Source organism: Pan paniscus, chromosome 2 (genome assembly GCF_029289425.2).
Source record: "Pan paniscus chromosome 2, NHGRI_mPanPan1-v2.0_pri, whole genome shotgun sequence".
NCBI classification, from domain to species: Eukaryota; Metazoa; Chordata; class Mammalia; order Primates; family Hominidae; genus Pan; species Pan paniscus.
In genome coordinates, this window is record NC_085926.1 from 132,275,834 (window position 1) to 132,301,105 (window position 25,272).

The 25,272-nt window shown below is 54.2% G+C and overlaps 2 protein-coding genes across 3 annotated transcripts; both read right to left on the reverse strand.

The window, feature by feature from the left end:
* Positions 1-1,963: 1,963 nt before the first annotated feature.
* On the reverse strand, positions 1,964-2,258 carry LOC117979767 (putative ribosomal protein eL39-like 5). Its single transcript, XM_063602936.1, has one exon. The coding sequence runs from the start codon at positions 2,201-2,203 to the stop codon at positions 2,048-2,050; it is 156 nt and encodes a 51-aa protein (XP_063459006.1). The 5' UTR covers positions 2,204-2,258; the 3' UTR covers positions 1,964-2,047.
* Positions 2,259-5,987: 3,729 nt separating this feature from the next.
* AMOTL2 (angiomotin like 2) lies at positions 5,988-23,846 on the reverse strand. Of its 2 annotated transcripts, none has more exons than XM_063602935.1 (10): positions 23,657-23,846; positions 20,834-21,628; positions 17,625-17,931; positions 16,404-16,548; positions 15,938-16,030; positions 11,642-11,937; positions 10,226-10,533; positions 9,401-9,621; positions 8,658-8,834; positions 5,988-7,881 (listed from the first exon to the last, which is right to left on the reverse strand). In XM_063602935.1, the coding sequence occupies exons 2-10, from the start codon at positions 21,565-21,567 to the stop codon at positions 7,823-7,825; spliced, it is 2,340 nt and encodes a 779-aa protein (XP_063459005.1). In that variant the 5' UTR covers positions 21,568-21,628; positions 23,657-23,846; the 3' UTR covers positions 5,988-7,822. The 2 variants fall into 2 exon arrangements, with proteins under 2 accessions (XP_063459005.1, XP_034813322.1); XM_034957431.3 differs by having other exon boundaries at positions 8,658-8,837; positions 23,657-23,844.
* Positions 23,847-25,272: the final 1,426 nt, after the last annotated feature.

A 25,272-nucleotide genomic window follows, 5' to 3' on the forward strand; every position in this document is an offset into this window, starting at 1 on the left:
TCTCCCGCAGCCCTACCACCTTGCTTCAAACTCCTCATCCCTCTTGTCCTTCCCTGTTTTCCCCCAAAGCTCTTGTCACCTTGGCACACAGTGTGGACCAGCACTGCAAGAGGACACACATACAGAAATTGAGGGGATGCATTTGGAAGCTTCTATGCTATAGCATCTCTAGCTATGGGATCTCTAAATTTGATATTGCTCAGAAATCCAAATGCAGATTGAAAAAAAACAACTGATTTTTCACCACAGAGAGTTTAAGAATTATTGTTCTCCCATACTCTATCAAGTTTAGTTTCCTGTTTGTCTTCCCCCACCCCACTCCTGCTAGAGTGAAGTTCCATGGGGCAGGGATTTTGTCTGCTTTATTCCCCATTGACTCCCCCCAGTATCTAGAATGGGTGTGGTACATGCTGGGTCCTTAATGGCTATTAGTTGAGTGCGTACATGTGCAAGGGGAGGTCTGAGAGGTGAATATCTTTCAATGGACAAGTGGTGGGATGGCTGCAAAAGTTCAACCACAGGCCCCTGAACTGACCACACTGTTCCCAGGACCACGCCTTGACGGTCCAGCTTGGGGGCTGCAGGAAAGAGGCACAGGACTTGAGCACAGGCCTTTGAAAATGCTGCCCCAAGTAGAGGTACACTGACAGGTGTGAGAGCCAGAGTCTTTCTTGTGGCACAGGACAGGTCCTCCTTTCCCATGAACTTGGGAACAGAAGGGGCAGGGACTGGGAGACAAATGCTGCCATTCCCCAGAAGGCATCACCAACCTCTCCCCCTCCCTTTATTGTGGTGCTCTGGCTTCCAGGGAGGAAGGGGTGGGAGGTTGGCACCTAGGGATGGCATGGAGGCTCTGGGGAAGCCTTTCCCTGGACCTTGCCTGGCTCAGATCTTTGTGGCCTTGATCAACAACCCCTGTGAGTTGTTCTTGGGACCCAAACACTACAAGGCATGGCTGGGAACTGCTGCCCTGATAACAAGTGTTTCACCCCACCCTTCCCTTGCTGCTGCCCCTGCCCCTATCCTCTCCCAGAGGGAGCCCAGGGCTGTCAGGGCCAGGCAGGAGAAGCTCCAGGCAGGTGCGGCTCTCCTAGGGGTGGAGAGAGTTCTGATTCCGCCTGCTGTTCCCATGGCTGGGGCTGGCTACTGCCCACGTGGCAGTCAGCGCCTGGGCCTGACTCAGGGACCAGCCATCTGGCAGGGCCAGTTCTGGGCTCACACACCTACCTCCACCTCCACCTGCTCATTCACTCTGCTCCCCAAGCCCTCGGGCTCAGCTTCTCCTTCTCTGACCTGAAGACTCCACCCACAGAGTCCCTTTTATCCTCTCCCACCTCTCCCACTTTCAGTGAATGGCAATGGGGGATGGGCACCTGGCCAAGGAGGAAGGGCTTGGGACCTTTGGTCAGAATATCCTACAGGGCTACTGATCAAGCAGGGCCACCTGTGACACCAGCGCAAGGACAAGAGTAAACGCCTGTATAATTAAAAAGCTCGGTTATGTCTTTTTACCTGTGGCTCCTTCTGACCCAAGAAGAGCTACAGACTAATGTCTGCTAGCAAGAGTTCCTTCATTCTGCACATCCCAGCTGTCCTCCCCATCATGGTCCTGTGGGAGCAGAAAGGAAGCTGGAGAGGGGAGGCTGCCAGGAGGAAGCGATGTTCAAGGTGGAGGAGAAAAGAGATGAGAAAGGCATTGCGAGGAAAAGGATTGGGATGTGCAAAGGCTTGCAGTTCAAAGAGGCCACAGTGCACTTGGAGCCATCCCTGTGTGGTTTGTATGGCTGGGCATGCACAGAAGGCTGATGAAATCCGGAGCCCCTGGGAAGGAGGCCTATTTTTCTTTTTTTTTGAAATGAAAGGTCTCACGTATTTATTACGGAACCCAGCCAACCAGAAAGTTCCTAACAGATTCAGAGAGAAAAAGTATATTCCCAAAAAAACATGTCCAACTGTCCAGATAGTGGTGACATTTTCAGCTTGATATGGTAACATGATTGTGACCTTTAGACAGCATAAATACATGTGCCATCTCATGTTCAATTCCTTACAGACCTAGCTTGGTTCTTCTCCAATGTCTCCTCTTGGAGTTGTACCTGATTTTATTACCAGTTTTCATCCGAATCCACTGGGGAATGGGATGATTTTGCTTTTGTTTCTTGGCCAGGAATTGCTTAATCTTGAAAGTCTTGTGAGAAGACATGGAGAGAGGCGGAGCCAAACACACACTACAATGGTGGAGAAAGGAAGAGAGAGGGGCCTGTTTTTCTTTTTAAGTTAAAAAAGGTTATTGTAATTTTCAAGGCAAACCTAGCTGTGGTTTTTGTAGTCACTCTATGGTTGAGATTTTGGTATTTTTGCCATAATGAAATATGCTGTGAAGATTTCCATAGTACACTGTGTTGAGCAAGAAAGGCTTCAGAAGAGAGACTGGGCAGGGCTCTTTTCAAGGCTCCTGAAGCTTCAAAAGAAGGCCAACTTGATGCAAGAAGAGGCAAACCTGTGCAGGGAAATAACCAAATTATTGCCCAACACACCTGGAATGTGCCCCCAGGTAGGAGCCTTTGGACTTGTAAGAGGCATTTATCTCAGGACAGATCATGACACCAGGTTGGCTCAGAATCAAAAGCTGATGGGCCCACAGAGTAGAGTAGAATGTGTCCCTGTTGCAATCAAGTGCAAGTGGCATGGCTCTCCAGGGCACCCTGAGAGCCAACTGTCAGATGTGCCCCACTCCCACTCCTGCTGGGGGCTGGAGGTTTGGCTGGTGGGCGAGAGCAGGGTGCACATGAGAGTCATTTACAGTTTGGTCCTCAGCAAACTGGTCAGCCCTTTCATCCAGGCTCTGTGGTGATAACCCCATCCTGCGCCTAGACCGCAGGCTCCCTTTGTGGGTACCTCCACCCTACAGAGGGGGCTGTTTTTAGTGGATATCCAGAACCAGCCACTTCATCTGCAGAAGAAAAACTGCAACTTCATTGACTTCCAGATCCAAGCCTCACCTGGGAGAGACAAGGATGAACCCAAGTCCTGGGTACTTCCCAGGGCTCCATTCCCATCAGGGAAACACAATGCCCAATGCCCAGACAGACAGATTTACTGTGAAGCTAATGAATCTTGTACCTCGGGGTGCTCACTTGAACAAGCCCCTTCCAAAACTCTAGATCTAATTTTGTATTCACCACTTTGCATTCTTTTTCTTCAAGAGGGTCCTCCAAATTATACAGGCTTCAGGCCTCACAAAATTGGACCGACCCCTGCCAATGCTCCTTGACTCTGGAAAACCTTAGCAAACATGGGTGCCTTGGGCTCAGGGCTCATGGGCCTCCTTTCCAAACCTCAGGACCTCCACCCTGGCAGCCTAGGGAATGAAATGTGGGAGATTCCAGCTCAGAGCAGATAGTGTCCTGGCTGCAGCCCAGCAGAGGTACTCTGGGGCTGCTGGGCCCAGGATGGGTGAAAGGGGACTCTCTGCAATAGAAAGTTCAAAGTGTCAGCCTAGGAAAGAGGAGCCGACAAGTGTGAAGGCAGCAGATCCAATAACACTTCTAATTGTGTCCATATGGCCCACTGGTGGGGCATTTGCTGATGACCCGTGGTTGACCGATGGCTTAAAGTAGATGCTGTGATACAAAACACCACTGAATGGTGCACTTCAAAAGGGTGAATTTTATGGTATGTGAATTCTATCTTGTTTGGAAAAAAAAAAAGATGCTGAGGGTTCAATTGCTGTGGCACTTCTCCCATGTGTTAGATCCAGGCATGGCACGTCCAGGAATGCACTGCTGGTTGCGGGGGTTTCTGGACCACCTCCAGAGGGGTCGGTCGCTCCCAGCAAGGCCTGATCAGGGACAGCTTCATCCTGGCCAGCCCCTTACTTGTGCTAGTTGATGGCAGAGTGGTACTGCAAACAACTTTCCTGTCTAGCTGGAGTTCTTCGGGGGCAGTAAAGCGGCTTTGGCTATCTCTGGGTGACTGGGCCCCAATTTGCTGCCCTTGTCTTGGCATATTTTCACCAAGCTTGCTGAGCCTGGCACATACTTATGCCAGGGGAAGAGTTAACAATTAACCAGGAGGTGAGAGGAGGGAGAGAGGCTGGGGCAGCCACTCATAAGCTGCCCTCCAGCCCTTGCAGCCATGGGCTGCCCCCTGAGCCACATCCCCAGCCCTGTTGGTGGAGACACTGGGTGGAGGCAGGGCAGGCAGGTTAGGGCTGCCCCCTCAAAGAGGAACTTGGCCTCCAAAGGGCCCCACTGAGCCACCTGGGCTCTGGCCCAGGCTCCACCCCTTCACAGGTGTTAGACACAGAAGGCAAACACCTCCCTCCACAGGGCCTCACCATCCCTGCCACAGCCTGCAGCTCCACTAGTTCTGGAACTTCATTAGACTGCATTTCACAGGGCACCGAGCAGCTCACTCATCCCCTTTCCCGAGGAAATGTCACTCAGATGCACTGGTCACCATGTGGCAGGAGAGCACCCATGCCCTGCAGGGACACTAGCCAGAAGATATTGGTGCCCCTCACACCTTTCTCTGGGACACATGGTCAGGCACGCATGTGCACACGTGCACACAAATGCACATGCACGTACATGTGCTGGGTACACTGGGACCGATTTCTTATTCCTCCTGGTCTGTGCCAAGGAAACATTAAAGTGACTTTCCACAGACTGGATCTCACAGAAGGTGCAGGTGCTTTGGAAGCCCCTGGCCAAAGGTACTGGGGTGAGATGGCACTGTTGTCAGGGCTTATTGTTCACAGGTCTGAGTTGCCAAGCTGTCCTTTGGAACTCCCTGCCACAGGCACCGACATTTTGTTTTGGACAGCAAGTCAGCAAATGTAGCCATGGGCTGCTGTGGCCCAGGGAGGAGCGGCTGTGGGAGGGTGAGAAGGAGCCCTATTGTTCAGGCCGCCTCCATACACTAGGCCTGCATGTCAGGTGAGTAACCTATTTGCGAAGCTGACTCTAGTTCAGGGCTCAATGGGAGAAAGGCTGGCATAGATAGTGCCCCAGTGGCAGGAGGCAGGCTGGAGGGTTGGGTGGAGGTGTGGCCATGGGGTGGGTTTGATGTCTCTGCATGGAGAGCTCCTCATCCAGTGGGGCCCATCACCATCTGCAAAGTTGCTAGAAAAGTTTCTGGATGTTTCCAATTCTTCCACCTGCTTGTCTTCATACTTGTGGGCTGGTAGGCCAGCTCGGGAAGACACCTTCTCTAGGATCTCAACTTAGTTACTCATCAACATGGCTCCCGAGTTCCCACATTGGCCCCGAAGACACTTCACTCACAGCCATGGTGGGGAACCGTTCCTGTCACATGTCACGTAGGCTGTCTGGTAGCCTGCTGCTGCCTCATGGCCAGCTAACTGCTGGCCACATGCTGACTGGGAACCTCAGGGTCCTAACACACTTATAGAAGCACAAGGCAGGTATTTTGTTTCTGATACAAGAACAAGCAAGACTGAGAATGGCTTTCTTTAATTTTGAATTGGAGCAATATGCTTTCCTGAGCATCAGGAAAGAGTGGTGATGTCACAGCAAAGGAGGGAGGCGGTGGCTAAGAACATGCACATCCTTGAATGTCCTCTGCATGGTGCCTGGCCTTCTGGATGGTTTCGGACAAAACTTTATGTGCTAGGTGGGAGTGGGAAAAGGAGTGGGGGAAGGATAAAGCCATCTTTGGACACCCACTCCCACTGTGGATAACCACAGCGTGTGGCCGAACAAAGCTGATTAGAACACAGCCCTACCTGGGGAGGCTGCCATCTGCCAGGCCCTCCTTCCCCTCCCAGCCTTCAAGAAATGTTATCTATGAAAGGGGAAAAATGCCAGCCACATCCTCATTCCAACTCTATCCTTAATGCAGCTTCACAAAATTCCTAAATTCTATCTTGGGTCCTTGAAGAGATTGGACTATGACTTGGGTGGCCCCCCAAAATCCTCACCCTTTCCCTTCCCTCAGTGCAAAGTCTCACCTGTGCAAAGACATCACTTTTAATTATTATTTTTTAATTAAAATACTGTTATACCCAGTGGAATGCGGCAGCAATCCTGGTACAGGGTGGCATAACAAAACAGCCATGTTTACATTTTAAATATTTACGATAACTTAAACATACAGACACACATCATGGTCTTTGGCAGAAAATGTTCACAGCACAAAACATACTTTAAAAGAAATACCAAATATTAATCCAAAATATATTAAGTTGTTTTTTTTCTTTCACAATATTTTTTGCCTTTTTTTTCTCTTTTTTCTTTTTGCTTTGTAAACAATGCACATGAACCAAATGTATTTTTCAGCTTTAAACAGGGGTAGGGGAGTTTTTTAAAAAATTGCAATTGTCCAGCAAATGCAAATGTTTAAAAAGGAAACTTGAGGAACCATGGAAATAAAACAACATATACCAAACCTAAAAACGATAAAGGAAGAAAACAAAGAATCAAGGAGAACTAAAAACGGTAAAGACAAAACTGCTAAAACCCACCAATAGCTCCTGGGGCTGAAGTGAGGGACTCTTTAAGACCAGAAGTCAAAGTCACTGCTGCTAGCAGGCTGCCATGTGGGTGTTTCACCCCAATTCCAAAGCATCTGGTCCTGCTTTAGGGCGCTGGGCATGGGTAGCTTGAGGAGCCAGCCTCCTGGGCACTGTTTTGTAATGGGGGCTCCATTCAGAGGACTATTTGACTCTTGTAGCTCATTAACTAGTTTTCAACTGCTTTGCTCCTCTCCCAAACCCTCCAGGTGGGAACAAAGACACTTATGCTAACAAGATGTCTCCAGTTTCTCGGAGAGGACAGAACTGGTACCGGGTAGGGCCACCGAAGCCCACCTGGGGGCATGGCAGATGTCTGTTCACGGTGGCTCATTTCATCTGGCTCAGGGTTTATGACCAAACTGACAGGATGTTCCAGGGACAGGAGCTGTGGAGCCACTTCAAGAGGCTGGTGGTGGGGGTCCCGTGGGCATTTATAGGGCTCAAGATGGAGGAGAAGGCAGCCGAGATCCTGGGAATCAAGCAGCTTTAACATCCACGGGCCAGGAACTTGAGGAGGAGGCATAACTGGGAGGCCAGTCAGAAGTTTCAGAAACTGACAGTAGGAAGAGGGGAGCACAGCCCATGAAGACACATCGGAACCTGCAGGCCTCAGTCTTCTGTTCCACAAGAAAGGGAATTATATACAAACTGCGCACTGTCTCCCAGTCCACTTAAATGGCCCCTCACCCACAGCAAGTGAGAAGGTGAGGCTGTGTCTTCTCCAAGACTAACACCCTTAATAGTCCCCAAAAAATTCAAGTCTTAGTATCCCAAGAAGGCAGTGAGGAACTGAAGAGCAGATGAGGTTGGCTGGAACCAAACTTAGCCAGAGAACAATATGGCTGACTTGATTAGTGAACCAGTCCACCTGGTGTCCACGGGCAGCCATCCTTGGAAATTAGTTCCCCAAACCAACACAGCCCCTCCCTCCCTGCCTGACTGACAACTGGCAGGGCAGAGGGAGCTCAGCTCCTTTCTGAGCTGTCAGTTGCTACCCCAGTAGCAGGCCTTGGGCAAGAAGTCAAGGCTGAATCCTCATTCTCCATAAGGCCTGGAGGAATGTGGGCTAAGAAGCAGAGTCTTCTGGGGGTGCCAGTGCTCTCACAGCTCTCCTCTCCCCTGGGGTCCTCCTCCTGAGCTCCTGGGACCAGATGGTCAATGGGAATGAGTGTCTGGCTGGGGAAAGCGACGGAGCAGCGGTTGACGGGGCTGCTGAAATGGCTGAGAGTGGCACAGGGCAGAGGAGGGGAGAGAATGGCTCAGAGTCCTGAAGCACCACCTCCTTCAGATCAGTATCTCCACCATGTCCGACAAGTCCTGGACTCTGGATGTAGCTACAGAGTCTGGAGACAGACAAGAACACAGGCACATGCCAATGAGTGTTACTAGATTGCTTTTAAAATCCTGGCACATTTGAAAGACAAAGATCGTTCTTCACCAACTTTTCCCGCCTCTGCTGCCCAGGTTCCCAGAACTCGGCCAACCAAGCACAATGCTCTGCCCGCTTTCAGTGCTCAGCCCAGCCCACCAACCTCCGATGTGTAGGATGCATTTGTTTCTAACTTTGAACTGGTTGGAGGGCTTAGAGAGAGCAATGGAGAGCCCTGAGGAAGGGAGGCTGCAGCATTCTTTTCATGCCTGTGGTTTTCTGAGATCATGAGGCACAGGCAAATATGCAAAGGCCAATGTGAAAGGGGAGTGGAAAAAGAAATGGCATCTTCTCAGATATCTCCTTCCCGGACTCTTTAAACAGGCTTCCAGAGTGCCATCGGCATGACTTGCAAGCTCCATTCTCTTGGATAATCAAATTGGAAATTAACTATGTAGGGAAGACCATGAAAGAGGAGCTAAAGTGCCTCCCATCTGGTTGCTTTCTTTCTGAATTCTGGATCTGCCTCTAATCAGGGTTTCCAATTTCCCTATTCATGCAACCAGCCATCCCTCATGTTCACATTGAGGTGGGCCAGACACCCTGCTCACCTCTGGCTATGCACGGCTCCCCATGGAGTGCGGGCAATGACCCGGAGGGGGTCTGGGAAGAAAAGGCCTTGTGTTCCAGTTCACACCCCAGTGCCCCCTCGGCCCTGCCTAGCACAGAAGTGGGGTCAGGAGGACTTACCCAGAGAGGCTGCTCTCTGGCTACTGCTGCACCCCAGAAGGCTGTCAGGCTCCGGTGGCAGGCAGGTGGAGGTGCTGTCTGGGGGGCCGTCAGTCTGGGTGCTCCCATCTCTGCTCCCGTGTTTGGCATGGGCAGCAGGGGGAGCTGTGACCACTGGCTCCTCTGTGGGTGCTCTGTCTGCTGGAAAGGTAGGTGGATGGTTATTGCCATGCCTGTAAGATGTGGCCCTGGTGAAGGACACTCTAAGTTAACTGTCCCTGCTGGGGATTCAAGGTGGAGTGGGCTGCTCTTGATTTGCAAGAACTTTAAGACTAAAAATGCTCCTATTTTCAAATGGGAATAACTACCAGATTGGATTGGCTTCCAAATGTTTTGGGTGGTGGGACCCTTCCTTATAGATTAAATCTTCTAGAGTTTCTGTGGCATCTGCTTAGAAGGAAGAGTGGAGGGAGCTTGCATACAAGGTGTGTCTGCACAGGAAGCTCTATTTTTCCTAGTTCAGTGGCTGGGGCTGAAGCACGATGGAATTTATGGTGATGGGGACTAAGTACCCCTCTTCACACTGGCAGGAGAGCCTTGCGCTGTAGAGTCACTAGAGGCAGAGAATAAGCCAGCTCCCCTGGGAGAGGGTCAGGAAGCCCTGGCTCCTATAGCCTCAGTTCTGGGAGGAAAAGTCTGGCAATCTGTGTTCAGGCCCAGGAGAAACTACCTCTCAATCTATCCCAGCAGCAGCCTCCTCTTACCTGTAGTCAGCCGAGCAGGGGCGTCTGCTGTTTGTCGCTCACTAGAAGAGAGCCCTTGCCAGCCCTGGGTTCCTGCTGCCGCAGCCGCGAAAACAGATGGCACCGACTTGGCAGGCCGCAGGGAGCCCTGGATGGCCTTGCCAGGGTCTCTCCTGGAGCGCTGCTGAAGGACCTTGATCACTGCATCCTTCTCCAGGATCTGGGCATGGAGCACCTTTAACCTGAGGGGTGAGAGGCCATGCCCACATTGTCAGACCCACAGATCCAACAGCCTCCACCCTTCCTGCCTCATAGGAGTTAGAGGAAAAGCCCCCCCCAACTCCCCCAACCCTGCCAGGCTGGATCCTTCTGTGCTTGTAGCAGGGACCTAGAGAAGGCTTAGAAATGGCACCACAGCTCTGGAATTTGATGCTCTTAGAGCCCAGGCTCTGAAAACTACCAGTGCATAAGGCCCTGGGCCCTTCTCACACCAGCAAAGGCAGGCCATTAAGGGTGGGTTCCAGATTCATCAGATGATAGTGGCGGCACAGCCCTCATCCTGGAGGGCGGCACTCCAGAGAGGGGAGGCAGGGCCCAAGCACTGGATGGCACCCAACACCTCCACAGTAAGAGTCTCCTGGGCAGACCAAGGACTCAGTATTTCTGGGCAAATGCATGTTTACAGTGCCTGGTGTGCCAAGCATGCAGGTTCAGCTCAGAAGCAGGAGGGACTGTGCTGAGCTCTATGGGGAAAGGGGCCTGTTTATCAGGGATCAAGGGCAGGGCAGTGACTGGACATTGCCACCCGCTCCCCCAACCTCAGGTGCCTGGCCTGCAATGCCGAACCTGCTTTCCATCTCCTGATGCCTGTGGCCACCAGTGAGCAGACCCTCATTGAAGCTGCTGCTGGGCGAGGGCTGGGGGGAATGTCGGATGAGAGTGGTGTCACGCTGGGCAGCAGCCGTGGCAGCCGCATCCATGGCAAACTGCCTCATGGCACGTTCCTCCAAATACTTCTGCTCCCACTTGGTCATGTCGGCCTCCAGCGCCAGGATCTGCTCCTCCTTCTCTCGCAGTTGTTCTGACAGTCGCAGGGCGCTGAGCTCTGGAGACCCACCACTGCCACTGCTACCACCTGGGGCACCTGCCTGTCTCTGCAGAGCAAGGAGTAGAGACCGTGGTCAAGGGTGCAGGTTGGGGTGTGGCAGCCACTGGTCTTCGCCTCCACACAACGACTGTCACTTGTACATGTACGTGTTCAGCCATACACAGCATACATTTCCCCATCCTTCCTCTACCGAAATGGGGATACAGCACAGGTCCCCATACCCCTGCCCTGAATCCTATGGCAAGGGCATAGAGACCAAACAGATAATCCTCCAAACTGGCAAAGGGGGTGCTATCAATAATTATACTGGGAAAACTGGTGTAAATTAGAACAGAACTGGGCAAACCAGGGGGTTCAGTCATACTACCTCTGTGGCAAGGGTAGGTTTGGGAGTGGAGAAATAACTCTATTTGGTTTGTAAACACCAAGAGTTGTTTACACAGAAGTCCGAAGTGAGGCTAAGCACTATGGATCTGGACAACCATCTTTCCTCCCAATCTCGGGGAGGCATATAAAAGCTGGCTGGTGGCCGGACGCAGTGGCTCACGCCTGTAATCCCAGCACTTTGGGAGGCCAAGGTCGGTGGATCACGTGAGGTCAGGGGTTCAAGACCAGCCTGGCCAATATGGTGAAACCCCATCTCTACTAAAAATACAAAAATTAGCTGGGCGTGGTGGTGCACGCCTGTAGTCTCAGCTACTCAGGAGGCTGAGGCAAGAGAATGGCTTGAACCTGGGAGGTGGAGGTTGCAGTGAGCGTTCGCGCCACTGCACTCCAGCCTGGGCGACAGAATGAAACTCCATCTCAAAAAAAAAAAAAAAAAAAGCTCGCAGGCCTTCTAAATCCAGGTTCCTGACTTACTTTCTCTAGAGGTCAAGGACGACTAGCCCTGCTGCTGCCGAGGACAGGAGTCCCCCAAGGCTGGACATGGGCCAGGTGGCAGGGCCTCTGCTAAGACAACGAGTGGAAGGGAGCACGCAGCAAAGGTGGAGCAGAGAGCAATCATCCTTGCCACCTTCCAACGGGCCTGCAGCCTAGATCTAAGCAGGGGCTCCCGGGGCCTCAGCCCTGGCCTCCAAACCTACAGTCCCCGAGGAGGAAGGGAAGCCAACATCCTCAGATGCTGCCCTAGCCTGGAGACTTTCTCAGCTCACCTGCTGTGCACGCAGGGCCTTGAGTTCCTGCTCCAGGCGAGTCCGCAGACGCAGCTCCAGCTGCTCCCGCTTCTCACAGGCTGCCTGCAGCTGCCCGAGCGCCTGCTGCAGCCGCTCCACTTTCTCCACATAGGCCTGCTTCTTGCGCAGCTCGTCTTCGGCTCGAGCTGCCCGGCCCTGCGCATTGCCCAGAGCCTGCTCCAGCAGCTCGGCACGCCGCCGCTGGTCCTCGATGGCGCCGCGCAGCAGTGCCATCTCTCGCTCCAGCTTCTCTTGCTCCTGCTGCTGTTCGTAGCCTGTAGGGAGAGAGAGGCTTGATCAGTGACAGTAACCACGTTGGCTGGCCCCATTGCCTCCTGGGCTCTGTGCTGACCACTGGATGAGCACAGTTGCTTCTCATTCTCTCAAAAATAACAGGAATAAGGTACCACTATTAACCCTGTTTCATGGAAGAAGAAACCAAGGCTCATGTTAAGTCAGGAGTAAATGACAGAGCCCAATTCCAGGACCCTTGCAGTAACAACTGGGCTACCCTGCCTTTCTACTGGGACACACTGCCATGGGACAGCCCCAAACACCATCCACTTGTGCCAGGGGCACCATGTCTAAAACACATCCACAATATCCCTTGAACCTTGTGATGGCTCGAGACTGTTGAGGTAGGAACTGTGATGCCCATGTACAGATGAGAAAATAGAGACTCAGGCTGTGACATGGTCCTCCTTCCAGTGGGAGAATGAAAGAAGGGGGAACAGAACCACCATCTGCTGTCGGCACACCAGGCCCTTACACATCTTATTCCACGAATCCTCCAGCCCCTCCAGGGAGGATTTGGGATCCCCAACTTATAGGGGAGAAACATAGGAGGTGAATGGTGCTGCCAAATGGAAACCCCAGTTGGCCACACTACGAAGGCCCAGGCTGCCTCTGGCTACGTGGTGAGGCGTTTGTACTTACAGGCCACCCAGAGCTCTGGGGCTCCTTCTGCAGACCCAGGCCGAGAGGTCCGTTGAGGGCTACATTTCCTTCCATGGTCTGAAAAGACCACTGAGATGTGAGCAACCAGGCTCAGAAGGAAATGCAAAGTCTGCAGCACAATGAAAATGACTATGGCCCAAAGATTAGTGTGTAAGGGTCAAGCTATCCTGACTTTTAAATCATTTTGTTAATTGCCCAAAGAAACTCTGCTCAGAGGCCCTCTCCATAGGGCCAGGAGAAGCCCAAGCCAGACCACAGAGCCCACCATCTGATGTTCTAGCCTTAAATCCACCTCCCAGGCACCTGCCCCTTGAGTGTCCCAGGCTGCCCCCTGAGGAGCGGGTCAGCTGCCTACCTTGCTGGAGAGCAGGTGGGGGGCAGGGCTATGGGCCCCAGCTAATGAACCTAAAGGCACTGTCTCTAGAACAGCATTCTGATTCAGTGGAATTTTCTGCCAGAGTGGAATTGTTCTATACGGCACCCTCCAATGCAGTGGCTACTAGACACACGTGCCACTGAGGACTGGAAATGTGGCTAGTAAGATGGGAGAACTGAATTTTAAATTTATTTTCATTAATTTCAATCTTTGGGCCACATGCAGCTAAGTACCTATCATATAGGACAGTGCAAGTTCTGGAACAGAAGAGTGAAGGCTTGAGACCTTGGCATGTGGAAGGGAGGATTCATTTACTCAGGTCCCTGGGGCAGGGCAGGGAGGACACAGAGGCAACTCAGGTTAGCTCTTGATTCATTTTGGATTTTTGAAGGCTGAGCCCAGGATGGTATCATTCTGTGGCATGGAGGAAAATACGAGGAAGTCCAATAATATTGAAACGGATGTGTTCATACTTCGCTGGCTTAACATCCATTGAGTGGGGTGTTAACATCCATTGAGGAGGGGCAGCCAGGTTGGGACTCAGGCAGGGAGGACCCTCCCCTAGTCCACCTGTGCGTTCAGTTTGCCCAGGGCTTGCATCTCATTTCAGCCTTAGCATGACTCTGTGGGGAAGGACTCTGTCTCATCTTATAGCTGGAGAATCTGGGGCGCAGAGAGAGAAGAAATATTCCCAAGGGGGTGGAGCTAACAGGCCAGCCTCAGGCCTCAAGGCAAGATCCCCAGGGGGCACTGCTGGCCTAGAAGGGCCAGAAGGGCAGTGCTGGGGGGCTGCGTGGCTTGCCTAGGAGGAAAAGCAGATGGCATTGGTGATAATGGCCACACTTTCCTAGTGTTGACTGACCCCAGATAAAAGGGAGGTCAATCAGACACCTCCCTTTGCAATAGCTACTAGGGAGCAAGAAGAGCTGCTTGGGTTTCCTCAGCCCTGGGGGAGGAGGGGCCGGAGGACCCAGCCCTCTGCTTCCAGAAGCTTCCTGCAGCCTTGTCCAACCTCTAAGGCCCTGGTGGGGGCTGGGAGGCTTTGAGCTCTGGCCATCCCCTACCAACGGGACCCTGATAAAACCTTGGGCCTGCGGGATCTCGGGAAGGAGAGCTCCTTAGTAAGAAATGAGTGGTCTGGGTGCGGGTGGGAAGAGGACGCCCGAAGGCCAGCGGAGGCGGGCAGGAAGGCAGGCGAGGCGCCGACGGGACCCGGGATGCGCCTTGGGCAGCGAGCGAGCCCCCGCCTCCACGTTCCAGGCTCCCTTTGTGCTCACCCTCCCTCCTCCCAAAGCCGGGCGAAGGGCGCCAGGCAGCGCGCACGGGAGGGAGCGGCGGGGGGCGGGCCGGGAGCGGAACAGCTCGCGGCTCTGGAATGCCAGGCATCCAGGTCACCCGCGGCTGCGAGATTAATGGCTCCAGCGAGGAGCCAAGAACAGCTCGGCGCTCACTCGCTCCCCGGGGAGCGGAAACGCCTCCCGGCCGGCCCCCCTCTTCTCACCCCCTAGCAAGCTCCCAGAAACCCGCCCCGTGGCTTCCTTTCTTTGGCAGAGTCAGGCCCCAGAAGTCCGCCTTCCTCCACAGGCACCCTAATCTGCCGTGCCCTTGCAGCTTCTCCTCCCCAGACTCCTCAGGGAAACCCCAGGGCTGCCCCCTCCCCTTTCTCCCTCCTTCCCTTTGACTCCTTCCCAGAGACCTTAAGCCGCTGCCATCTCACCCCACCCAGCCAGAAGAGACCAGCCTACCTCCTGCCCCACCCTGTCAATTCCTTCAGTGCTGTGTTCCCCCATTCCCTGCCCTAGTCTTTGAACCCTCTTTGAAGGAAGATAGGGGTGCTGCCAGCCAGAGCTAAGTCCTCAAGCTGCTCCTCCATTTCTGCACCCCACACTACTCTTTGTGCCATTCACAGTAGGGTTCCTGTGAAGCCTCAAAGCCATGTTTACCCAGCTACCAACCACTCCCATTCCACTTCTCTGCAAACACCTTGAACAGCACTAAAGCTCCTAGTAGGAGCTCAATAAATAACTGTTCTTAGTCTCTTCTGATCGCTAGAGCCTCCTGCTGCTGAGCTCAGGGCTCCCTTTGCCACCCACCCCACGTACCTCTTGAACCGCCCAATAGCTCCTTCACCTCTGGCTGGCTCTCCACCCCTGCCATCCCCACAGAGCCCCTCTCTCAGGCCACCGGGGCTCCTAATCACCCGTTTCTAGGGCCACCCCCGTTGTTCTTTTGCATCTGTGGGAACCTGCTCCTTTCTTAAGCTCACCACTTCGTTCCTGACCTCCCTGCCATGGTACCTTCCTGGGCCTGCTCCCATTCTCTCTTGAACATCTGCCAGTTGCTTAAAACACATCTGCTAATGAATGAATAAATGGGCTAGTCAATGAACTTGCCCATTCTTCAAGGATGCTTAGACCGCCCCGTTTAGAATGCATCTGTTGGTTAAGGTCTAGGATCCCATTTTTGGCTGCCTCAGATGCCTCCACTTGGCTTGCTATGGCTCAGCTCCACCATGCCCCCCTACCTCTCACATTCCCATTGCACACTCCCGACCTTTCTGTTGCCAGGAACTCCCTGGGAAGCTCTCAGACCTGTCCTTCTCCTTCACCTCATCTGTCTTCAGGGCTACCTTGCCTCCCGCACTGCCCAATGCACTGCACTGATGGTCAGCACCGAAGCTCAGCAAATCACTGCTCCCTGGCTTTCCCTCTTGTGTCAGCTGATCTTCTTAAAAGATACAGAACTAGATCCTATTCTTCTTTGGAAGCCACTTATCCCCACTATCCCCAGATCCAGTCTAGTGTTGGGCATACAGTGGGCAGTAAACCTGCTCCCAAAGTACTACTTTGCAAGGGGGAAGGCCAATCTTCCTAGTCCAGAGGGTGTGCAGCAGTCCCATTGCCTGCACACAGGCCAGGCTTCTTAGTGGGGCCCCTACTCACTCTGAGCAAGCAGCTTGGCCACCATGTCCTGACTGCCGGCCTGAGCCTCCTGTGTCTTGCTTGCCAGGCGGCGATTTGCAGATTCCAATCTCTCTGTTTCAAGGGAAGTAAAGATGTTTTAGTGTCAGGTGAAGCTGCCAGCTTGGGATTTTTCCTGACGTCCTATCAGGATGGGGCTGTATCCTCCATATTGGGGATGGGTTCATAAGGAAACCCCAGCTCAGCTCAGGGCCCCATGGGTGGGAGCCTCCTCTGTCAAGAGCCATCATCCCTGAGGGGATCCTAGGCCCAGTACATAGAGACAAGCATCTCTCTATCAGGGCAGCTCCAAAGGGGTCTCAGCCTGGCTCTCTGAGTTCATCTGCACTTTTGACAGAGAATAGAGATTCCCAATTTTTCTCTAGAACAAAAGAAGTAAGTCCTCTGCAGAGGTTCTCCAACCTCCACCTGTGTGACTGGCTCTCACCTCTAAGATCCCGGTTGAAGTCTTGCAGCCTCCTCATTTCACTGTCCATCTTGTTCCGCATGGTCTTCTCCAGGGCCTCACGCTTGGAGGAGGCTCTGGTCAGGCTCTCATGGGCCTCAGAGAGCCGCTGGATTTCGCTTTCCAGCTGCAAGAGTCAGACAGCAGAGCTGAATGAAGGCGAGAGCTCCCAGGGAGTGATTCGAGGCTGACCCACTACTCTCCATCAGAAAAGGTGACAGATGAGAGGCCACCAAACAGGAGCAAAACCTCCAGGTGACCATGGTGGGATAGTCAGAAGCTTGTAGCCTCCGAAAGTAGAATAGACTGCTGGGACCAGCAAGCAACGGTCCCATCAGCTGCCCCAAGGACCAGATGCTGAGTGAACCCAGGGCCAGGTACTTTGGAAATAGCTGCCTGCAGGGTGACTAAACACAGCTTCCCTGTGCCCAGTGTCCAGAAGGAAACATTCTACTCTTGGCTGGCTTCCACCAAGAAACTGAGTATAGTTGGCCAGAAGTGGGCACCGAAAGACTCCAGCCATGATGGGGTGGTTTGACCTAACTTGGACACCACAGGACAGTCAAGGGAGGCCTGAGGCCATCTGCTAAAACTGAGCCTCAGCGGAAAACTGGTAACCCTTCACTAAAGAAGCGGGCACCAGGCCTAAGCCTGAGCTGCCTCTGCCTGGTGTCCCAGGCATCACCATCCACCCAGAGGGCCAGCTGGGCCCCGGCTGCTCCTCCCACTTGGCTGCTGGCAGGTTCCGCACGTGCTCTTAGCTGGCCTGTGATTCCAACAAGTCGCCCGTTTTTTTTCCAAGAGGAGAAGTTTTCTTTTTGGCCAGGGCTGGCCTGGAACAGACTTGCTGTTGTGTGGGGGACACAAAGGGCTCTCTGTGGGAGGTGTCCATGGGAGGGGGTGTGTGCAGGGCAAGGGTGCGAGTGTGCAAGGAGCTGGTGAATGGGCTCTTTCTAATCACCACTGGCCAGCAACTGTTCATGCTCCAGGCCTGCTCTGCCGGCCTCTCGGCTGTTCCCCAGCTGTCTGGAGTCAGCTCAGGAGGGTGCATGAGGAGTGAGGGAGGTGGAAAACAGAGGGATAGGGAGAAATCCAGCCAAACAGTTTTCAGGCTCCTCTGCCTCTCCTTGGACTACCCACTCCCCAGGTAGCCCCTCGGGGTCTCTTTCTGGTCTGCCCTTCTGAAGCCCCAGCAGGGCCTACCTTCTCAATGCGGCCAGCCTTCTCCGCAGAGCTCTCCAGCTCCCTCTGCAGCCGCTCATTGTCTCTCTGCAGCCTGGCATTCTCCCTCAGCACGGCCTCCATCTGGGCCAGGTGGGCACTGCCCGAGGTGGCTGAGGAGGCCTGGGCACTCACTGGCCCCTCCACAGCAGGTGGACTGAGGGAGCTCAGGGGGCCATGGCCGAGAGCAGCTGGATGTGGGGGAGGGGGGTGCTCCTGAGATTGCTGCAGGTACTGGTACTGCTGCTGCTGTTGGAGGAACACAGGAGGCACCTGGGCCTGCAGGATCCTGGGGAACAGAAGAGACGGTGCTCAGAGACAGCACAGACCCTCATGGCTCCCACCAGAGCAGCCTGGAGTCACCCCACTCCTAGGCATACTGGGAAGATGGTTAATTATTATCAATAATTAATATATTATTAAAATTACTGCAGATAATTATTCAACCCTCTAGTGTTAGGCAGGGACCAGTAGGGAAGGCCTTTTCCAAATGTTTCTGCCTGAGGCTCTCAAGAGTCAGACAGCAGGGCTAGAGGGGATTAATGTCAGGATGCTTGTTTCATACCCGCCTCACAGTGGCTGGGGCCTTGGGGATCAGCCTGAGCAATCCTGGGCCTCCTAAGCAACTAATGCTTAAATACATCATCTTAAAAAATGCACCCTGACACTCCTAATCAATGGGAGGTTATTTTTGGGGCTGGAGGCCATGTCAATCATGACTGAGCCTATAACCTTCCAGGCCCCAGGACAACTTTGGTGGCTGGGCCCCAGCAGCAACCTTGTGTCTGTTACACGAGTCGCCAGTTTCAAGACTGCCAAAGCAGCACTCATTTTCTCCTTCCTATTTCAAGTCCTGCCACCCCCCATCCCCCACTCACCCAGAGTCATTTTTAGAAGACTCCAGTTAAGGTTAGAGCAATGAGACAAATGTCAGGGTAAGAGTCTGAGCTCTAGAGTCTGACAAATAGGGGTTCAAATCCCTGCTCCAGCTGTTTAATCTTGGGCGAGTGCCTCAGCCCCACAGACTGGGCATTGCTCTGTTGCATCATGAGGGTCTCCAGCCTCGCTGGGATTTGTTGAGGATGACGCTATGTAAGGCCTGGCAGAGTGCTGGGCCAGTGCTGGGCGGGTGGCAGGTGCTCCTATAATGGTGGCCCATCCTCCATCTCTTCTAGTATGAGCCTCAGTTTATCCTCAGTTTAGAGAACAAATGTGGCCCAAACTCTTGGTTTCCTTGGGAGTAAGGGCTGCCTCTGGACTACTGTGGTCACTGAGTTCAGGGGACAATATTCTATTGGCCTCTGGCACTGGTGTAACATCACTCCCAGGGCTCCATGTTGATGGAAGGAGCAAAGGGCAAGAGGCACGGGGAGTCCAAGGGCCTTCCTGGGACCTTGTGATTCCCAGTGTCACAACTGCCTCAGTTTCACAAAGAATCTTCCAAGTCCCAGAAGCCCCGCAAAAACCGAATTCCCCTTCTGGGTGCATCATCTCAGCACTAATGCACACCCAGCCTGCCCCTGACTCTTGCTGCCATACAGCCTATGGCCCCCCTGCTCTTCTCAGGACCCTAGGCTAGGAGTCTAGCCCGTTTCCTAACAAATAATCTTCATTGGATCATCTGAAAGGAGATATTGGGCAGATGTATTTCTCCTACTACCTAAGGCGGGGCTTCCAGTAAGAGCTGGGAAGAGGGTCCCCACTGGAGTGCTCAAACTCTCCATTCCACTGCTAAAATGGCCATTCTCAAGGTTGCTTCAAGAACTTGCTCCCCCCTGCACTGGGCCAGGCAGACACAACTGGCATTCTTTGGGGATGACTTAGCTCTGAGAAAGAATAGCAACTCCTTTCCCTTCACACTTGCTTTCCTTTCTCCTCGTCCTCTCCCTCCCCTGCTTTTTGTTCTCCTGCAAACAGTCTACTTCCTTGCCGTGATTACTATCTTTTCCTGACAGGGTTCAATAAGGCTGGTCCAAAAGAAGAAAGCACCACTCAGCTTCCGAAACTCTTCCTGACCGAGCCCTGAGAGGGGCGATAAAGTGCGAGTCTGGAGGGGTGGAGGCTGGAGAAAAACTATGAGGCTCCATCCTCTGGTTCCGCCATACCAACCCCATCATGTCACTCATTTCTCGAGAGCAAGGAAAGCCGGACGGTGGGAAAGCGGGTGTTTACTAAAGGAACACTCAGCAGGCATGAAGAGAACCAGACTTTGACCTTGGGCCACCAGAGGAAGAGTCTGAAATCCTTGGGGTCCCTTGGTGGGGTTTCTTGGACTCCCATAGGGGGAGATGCAGCAATGATGGCTGTGTCTGCTTCTCTGGAAAAGATGCTGGGCAAGATGAGAAGCGTGAGGCAGGGCCTTGTTTCTAGGAACACTTATTTCTCCAAACTCTCTAGACTTCTTGCCTCCCCCGGTCTTCCTGCTTCCATTCTGGCCCCTTACAAACCATGCTCTGCATGTAGCCAGAGAGAGCATTTAGAAAAGGTAAACCAAATCACATCCCCTGAGGGCCTCCCAGCACACTCAGAATCAAACTCTAAGTCCCTACCCTGGCCCAGCAGCCTCTCCTGAGCCTCACCAGAAAGGGGCCCACCTGGACCCAGAATCCTTTCCCACTGCAGGCTGCAGACGCAGGGAGCATATGGCAGGAAATGAAGAGGAGAGACAAGTAAGCTCCTGCCCTGGTGTAAGATGCTGAGAGGTCTCTAATGAGGCCACTGGGCCTTTCCAGCCTCTAGTTAGGAATGCCTCCCAATAATCACAGAAAGCAAGCTGCTCACATTTTCTTAAAAAATATCCAGAGAAGGAGGTCCCACCTTCTTCCTAGTTAACTTGGAAACAGTTTGGCAATCATTCCCAACCTTGCCTTTAGGAAGTTCTTTCTGAAATCTAACCTTTAACCCCCTGCTGCAATTTGTGTACTCTGGGGACTCTAGTTACTTGAATGCTACAGCTAAGCAGACAATGGTGCCTATCTCTGAATTAAGGCAAAGGACACCACTAACTTCTTTCTTAGGGGACCTCAGCTAAGTCCCTCTTCTCTGCCAGGCATTAGCCTTCCCTTCTCAGGTTGGAGGTGGGGTGGATCTTGCTAGCTCTGACACAAGCTGTGATCTTGAGGCTCTCCTCCCTGAGAGACCTGTGCTGGAAGAAAGCCAGGAGTTGGAAAGCCCAAGGTGGGGAGAGTTACCTGACTTCAGCATGCTGGAAGTGCGGGCTGCCGCGGGCACGGTACCGTGGGTCAGTGACAGCAGTGGTGGTCTCATGAGCTAGTACAACATGAGGGTACTGAGGTGGGGGTCCTCGGGACTCTGGGCCCTCAGCAGGGGGGCACCTCAGTGGGGGGCCCTGCTGGTTGCGGGCCAGCTGTGGGAAGCTGTGGGAGGAGCTCATGTGGCTGGGGGCCCGGGCGCCGTTCCTCTCCAGGGACAACTGAAGGAGCCGTTCACTCAACGAGCGCACGTGCCCATGCCTCAGCTCCCGCAGGGCCTCGTCCTGCCTCCGACTGCCTCCCGGGACCCCACGGGGATCTCGGTCCCCCGCATGTGGCCGGGGCCCTGCCTGCTGGGCCGCATAGTACTGCGAGTGGGCTTTGGCCTCCTCATAGGTGGGCAGCTCCTCTCCCTTGCTGGGCTGTGGGCATAGCCGGTAGAGGGTGTTCTCTGCCAGGTGGTTCTCACCGCCCTGGTGCTCCTGGCCCTGGGGCTCCTGCCTGGTGGCCTGCTGCAGCACCTGACTGTCCTCTGGGGCCAGGATCTCCAGGGAGGCCTGGGGGCTCCCTGTACCCCCAGTTCCAGCCCCACCCCTCAGGGCCTGCTGCTGGATGGCTAGCAGCGTGCGCGTCTCAGTCAGGTTGCCGTAGCGCAGCTGCTCCTGGATGAGGCGGTGCAGGACTGTCCCCGAGGAGTCTTCCAGTGTCCTCATGCTTCTTTGGCTTGCACACAGCTGCCTGGACAATGGCCGGTGGCACCTGGCCCCAGAGCACCTGGAGTGGGGTGGGGAGAGAGAGAGAGAAAAGCAATCAGTGGGAACCCATGGGAAAGGAGAAGGCTTTCCAGGATTTCCATTATTACTCTGGTGGAAAGCATAAAAGTGAAGAGCAGGGGTGGGGCGGTTCACACAAGCCTGGGTTCAAGTACCAGTGCTGCCATCTACTGATTAAGACAAGTTACCTAATCTCTGAGCCTCAGTTTCTCCACCAGAAAAATGCAAAGAATTCTGCTTGACTCATGGAGATGAGGAAAAAAAAAAGAGGCAGTGGCCTGCGAGCTCCTGGCACAGTGAAAATCCTGGTAAACGATTACTAATGATAACATTCATGGAGACTTACTATTCCTGGAGAGAGACAACAGGAAACCAGAAGATAACCCACCAGGAACCACCACCCGTACAGCCAGCTACACATCAAACAGCCTGATGGGCAATTCTAAGGCAGGCCTAGTTCAGATCTAACCACTTAGCTATTCAGTCTAGGGGTGGATGGGGCCCCAATTTATTGGCAGGTGATAAAGAATGCATGCAGTCCAGTAGAAGCCCTAGGCGAAAGGCCCCCAGGACCCTCTAGACTGAGGCATGCCAGAGCCCAGCCTTGGCACAGTCAACCTACCACCCTCTAGACTGAGGCATCCCAGAGCCTTGGCACAGTCAACCTACCACCCTCTAGCCCGCTGAACCCCTGGCCACTTTTCCCACTCTCCCTGAACCAGAGAACTCCTGGAGGATGGGCTTGGGCTCTGCTTCATCAAGCGCTGCTGACAGAATGAATTTGGGGCTCCCTGTCATGGGATGACCTTGGCAGTCATTCTGCAAGGTGAACAGGAAGAAGGAGGAATTGCACCTGAATTGGTGAATAAAGGATGAATAAAAATGCTCCAAGAGGACAATGGTTTTGTAAGATGAGGCAAAAAGGCGCCACCCATTAAGGTTAGTGGGTCAGTCTTTGTGCTGACAGTAACTGCAAGAGAGCTCCAGGAAAAAGAAAGGATGGCATGATGTCTTTGATTTTATGATTATCCTCCCCAACACACACACACACACACACACACACACACACACACACACACACTTGCTACTTGGAAAAGCCCCCACTGGTCCTCTAGGCACATAAGGGATGGGCACTCAGCATCTTTCTTGACATCAGTGTCAAGGAAGCCCATCTTGACTTGGGCCAACTGGAGAAGTAAGGGGAGGCTGTTGGTTGAGAGACCTGGGGCAGGGGAGAGGGGACTGTGAGCCTAAAGTGCTGGGAGATTATATCGGAGAAAGGAGTTCCCTTCTAAGCCTGGGCTCCCAGTGGTTCATGGACTGGAAATCTGCCTGCCTCTCTCACCCAGCTTCCTTTCCACAGCCTCTTCCAACACAAATCTCCAAACTGGGATCCAGGGAAAACTAAACAGAATCCACACTGCCACAGGTCCTGTGTGTATGGGCAGGGGTTGTGGGGGGGTGGGTGGGAGGAATGTGGCCCCTCCTCTGCCACTAAACTAGCCTTAGTGTCCTGCTTCAGTTTGGGCTATGGCATGTTGGCAGAGCAGCCATTCCCGATCTTTTCCCTCTCCCCACCCCAGTACTCCAGCTGCCCAGAGCTGGGGAGTGGGGGATGAGTCTGGAGGGCACCTCTGTACCCATCCTTCCTGGCACCCAGTCATGCGCCCCCACACACAACGAGGGGTAGATGTGCAAGACTCCAGAGTTACCCGAGGCAAAGCAAGCAAATGGGATTCAATTCGTATGGGATTCAGTTCGCCCTGGAGTTTTATCTGCGGGCATTTCCTAAGATAATCACTCTCTGGGCCGACTCCCACAGAGAAGGCAGGGGAGCGGCAGGAAGGAATGCGGAGCCTTCCTGACAGATTCCAGGCGCTCCATAGTGTGCCCGGATTGGGAGCAAGGAACACCTCCAAGGCCTCTCATCGCGAATTTGTCCCGGCCAAGCCCCTCAGATTCACGTCCTTTCAGACATCAAACGCCTGGGCCTTTACAAAAACCTGCTTCCGCGCCCCCGGCCGCGAACCTCTGCTACACTCGCCCGCTGCGCTCTCTGAAGGCCGCCTTTCTAAGCCAGCGCGCGTCTCCAGCCTTGGCCTGGGCTCCTGCTCGCCTAAGGAACCAAAGACAGTCTCCAAGCTAGGAGACTCTGGCACCCCAGCCAGGGCTCCCGCCCCACCACGAGCCCGGGCGGCTCCGGTGGCCGCTGGTACGCCTGGGGCGAGCCGGTGAGGGTAGCCCGAGGCCCGGAGAGGTCTTTAAGCATCGCGGGTCCGCCTCCCTCCCTCTCGAGCCCTCTTTGTTTTCCAAATACTCTAACGCTGACGTCACCGGGCTGGACAGCAGGCTGCATTCTTTCTAAGTGAGAGCCAATTCGTGGCTCCAGAGAGGATTTTCCAAGGAAGACAAAGAGGAATTCTTGGACTAGTTGGAGGCAAAGGCACCTGTAACCCCCACCTAACCAAATCAGCCCGCAGGACCCTGCAACTTGAGCTCCAAGCGGCGCCTCCATCCCTGTCCCCCGCCACCCCCACCCCCGCCGACCTGCAACCCGAAACACTCTGGCTGTTGTCTCCGGAGTCGGCCCTCTCCCCTCTCCCCCAGCCCCAAGAGACCCGCGCGTTTCTAGAGCCCCGCAAAGCCCAGCGCGCTGGGCTCCCTGGGCAGAGCGGCCCTTGCCAGGCACTGAGGCTGCCTCGAAAGGGCGCACTGCGCCCCGAGGACGCTCGATCCTCGAGGCTCCGACTCCCGGAAAAGGCCGGGTTGCGTCGAGACTCCAGCTTTGGCTGGGGCACGTTTCTGTGGCCTCGCGCGCTCTCCCGAGCGCCGAGCGGCCTTCCTTACCGCTGCGGCCCGAGGGTGCCCAGCGCAGTCAGACACCCCAACCTCCGGCTCGGCCCAGCTCAGCTCGGCGGCGAAGATGTGTTCTCGGCCGTGGCGCCGACGCTCTGGCTGTTCGCGCCCCAGCGCGCAGCCCCAGGGTCGGCCCGCGCCGGAGGCGGCTGCTATGCCAGGAATGTGAGAGTTTCAGGTTCCCCCTCGGGATCAAAGCGAACCACAAATAACCTCTCAGCGCGCCGCCCTCCTCCGCCCTCCGCCTTCTCCCGCTCCCTCCTCCCGGCCCCCGCCTTCCTCCGGGGAGGCGGCGCTGCTGGCCGAGCGCCGGCCCGGCCCCCGAGCTCCGTTCCTCCGCGCCCAGCGCCCTCCAGGCCGCGGTGTGTCCGCCCCTGCCCCCTGCTTTGCCTTCGGAGCTGCTGGAGACAATTTAATCCAACTCTGCCCATTATCGCCTCCACTCCCAGTCGCCGACCCGCTCTCACCCTTCATCCCTAAACCCATCGACGGGACGACAGCAAGGGCTGTACCACGCGTGTCCTGGGGTTGCTGCGGGAGGGGGCTCCGGCTGTGTGTGTGTGTGTGTGTGTGTGTGTGTGTGTGTGTACCGGGGGAGGGGGGAAAGGGAGGAGGGACTGCAAAGACATCCATATCCTCTGGGCTGGGACAGTGCCCCGGGCTAAGTGAATGCTTCCAGCCACAGAGCCTCTTTCCCCTAACCCCCGCTGTTTTCACCCCCAGCGGCAACCTTTGAATGCACTTTTGTTTACAAACACCTTCGCCAGCTATTTTACGACCGTCTCCACA

Bases quoted from the DNA above. Each gene is read 5' to 3' on its own strand.
- LOC117979767 (XM_063602936.1), bottom strand. From the start codon at position 2,203: ATGTCTTCTCACAAGACTTTCAAGATTAAGCAATTCCTGGCCAAGAAA.
- AMOTL2 (XM_034957431.3), bottom strand. From the start codon at position 21,567: ATGAGGACACTGGAAGACTCCTCGGGGACAGTCCTGCACCGCCTCATC. The intron at 16,549-17,624 runs GTAGGCCCTGCT...TGACTCTTGCAG, and splicing joins AGGCTGGCCGCATTGAGAAG to CTGGAAAGCGAAATCCAGCG. The intron at 11,938-15,937 runs GTGAGTAGGGGC...CTCTCCCTACAG, and splicing joins GGCCAAGCTGCTTGCTCAGA to GCTACGAACAGCAGCAGGAG.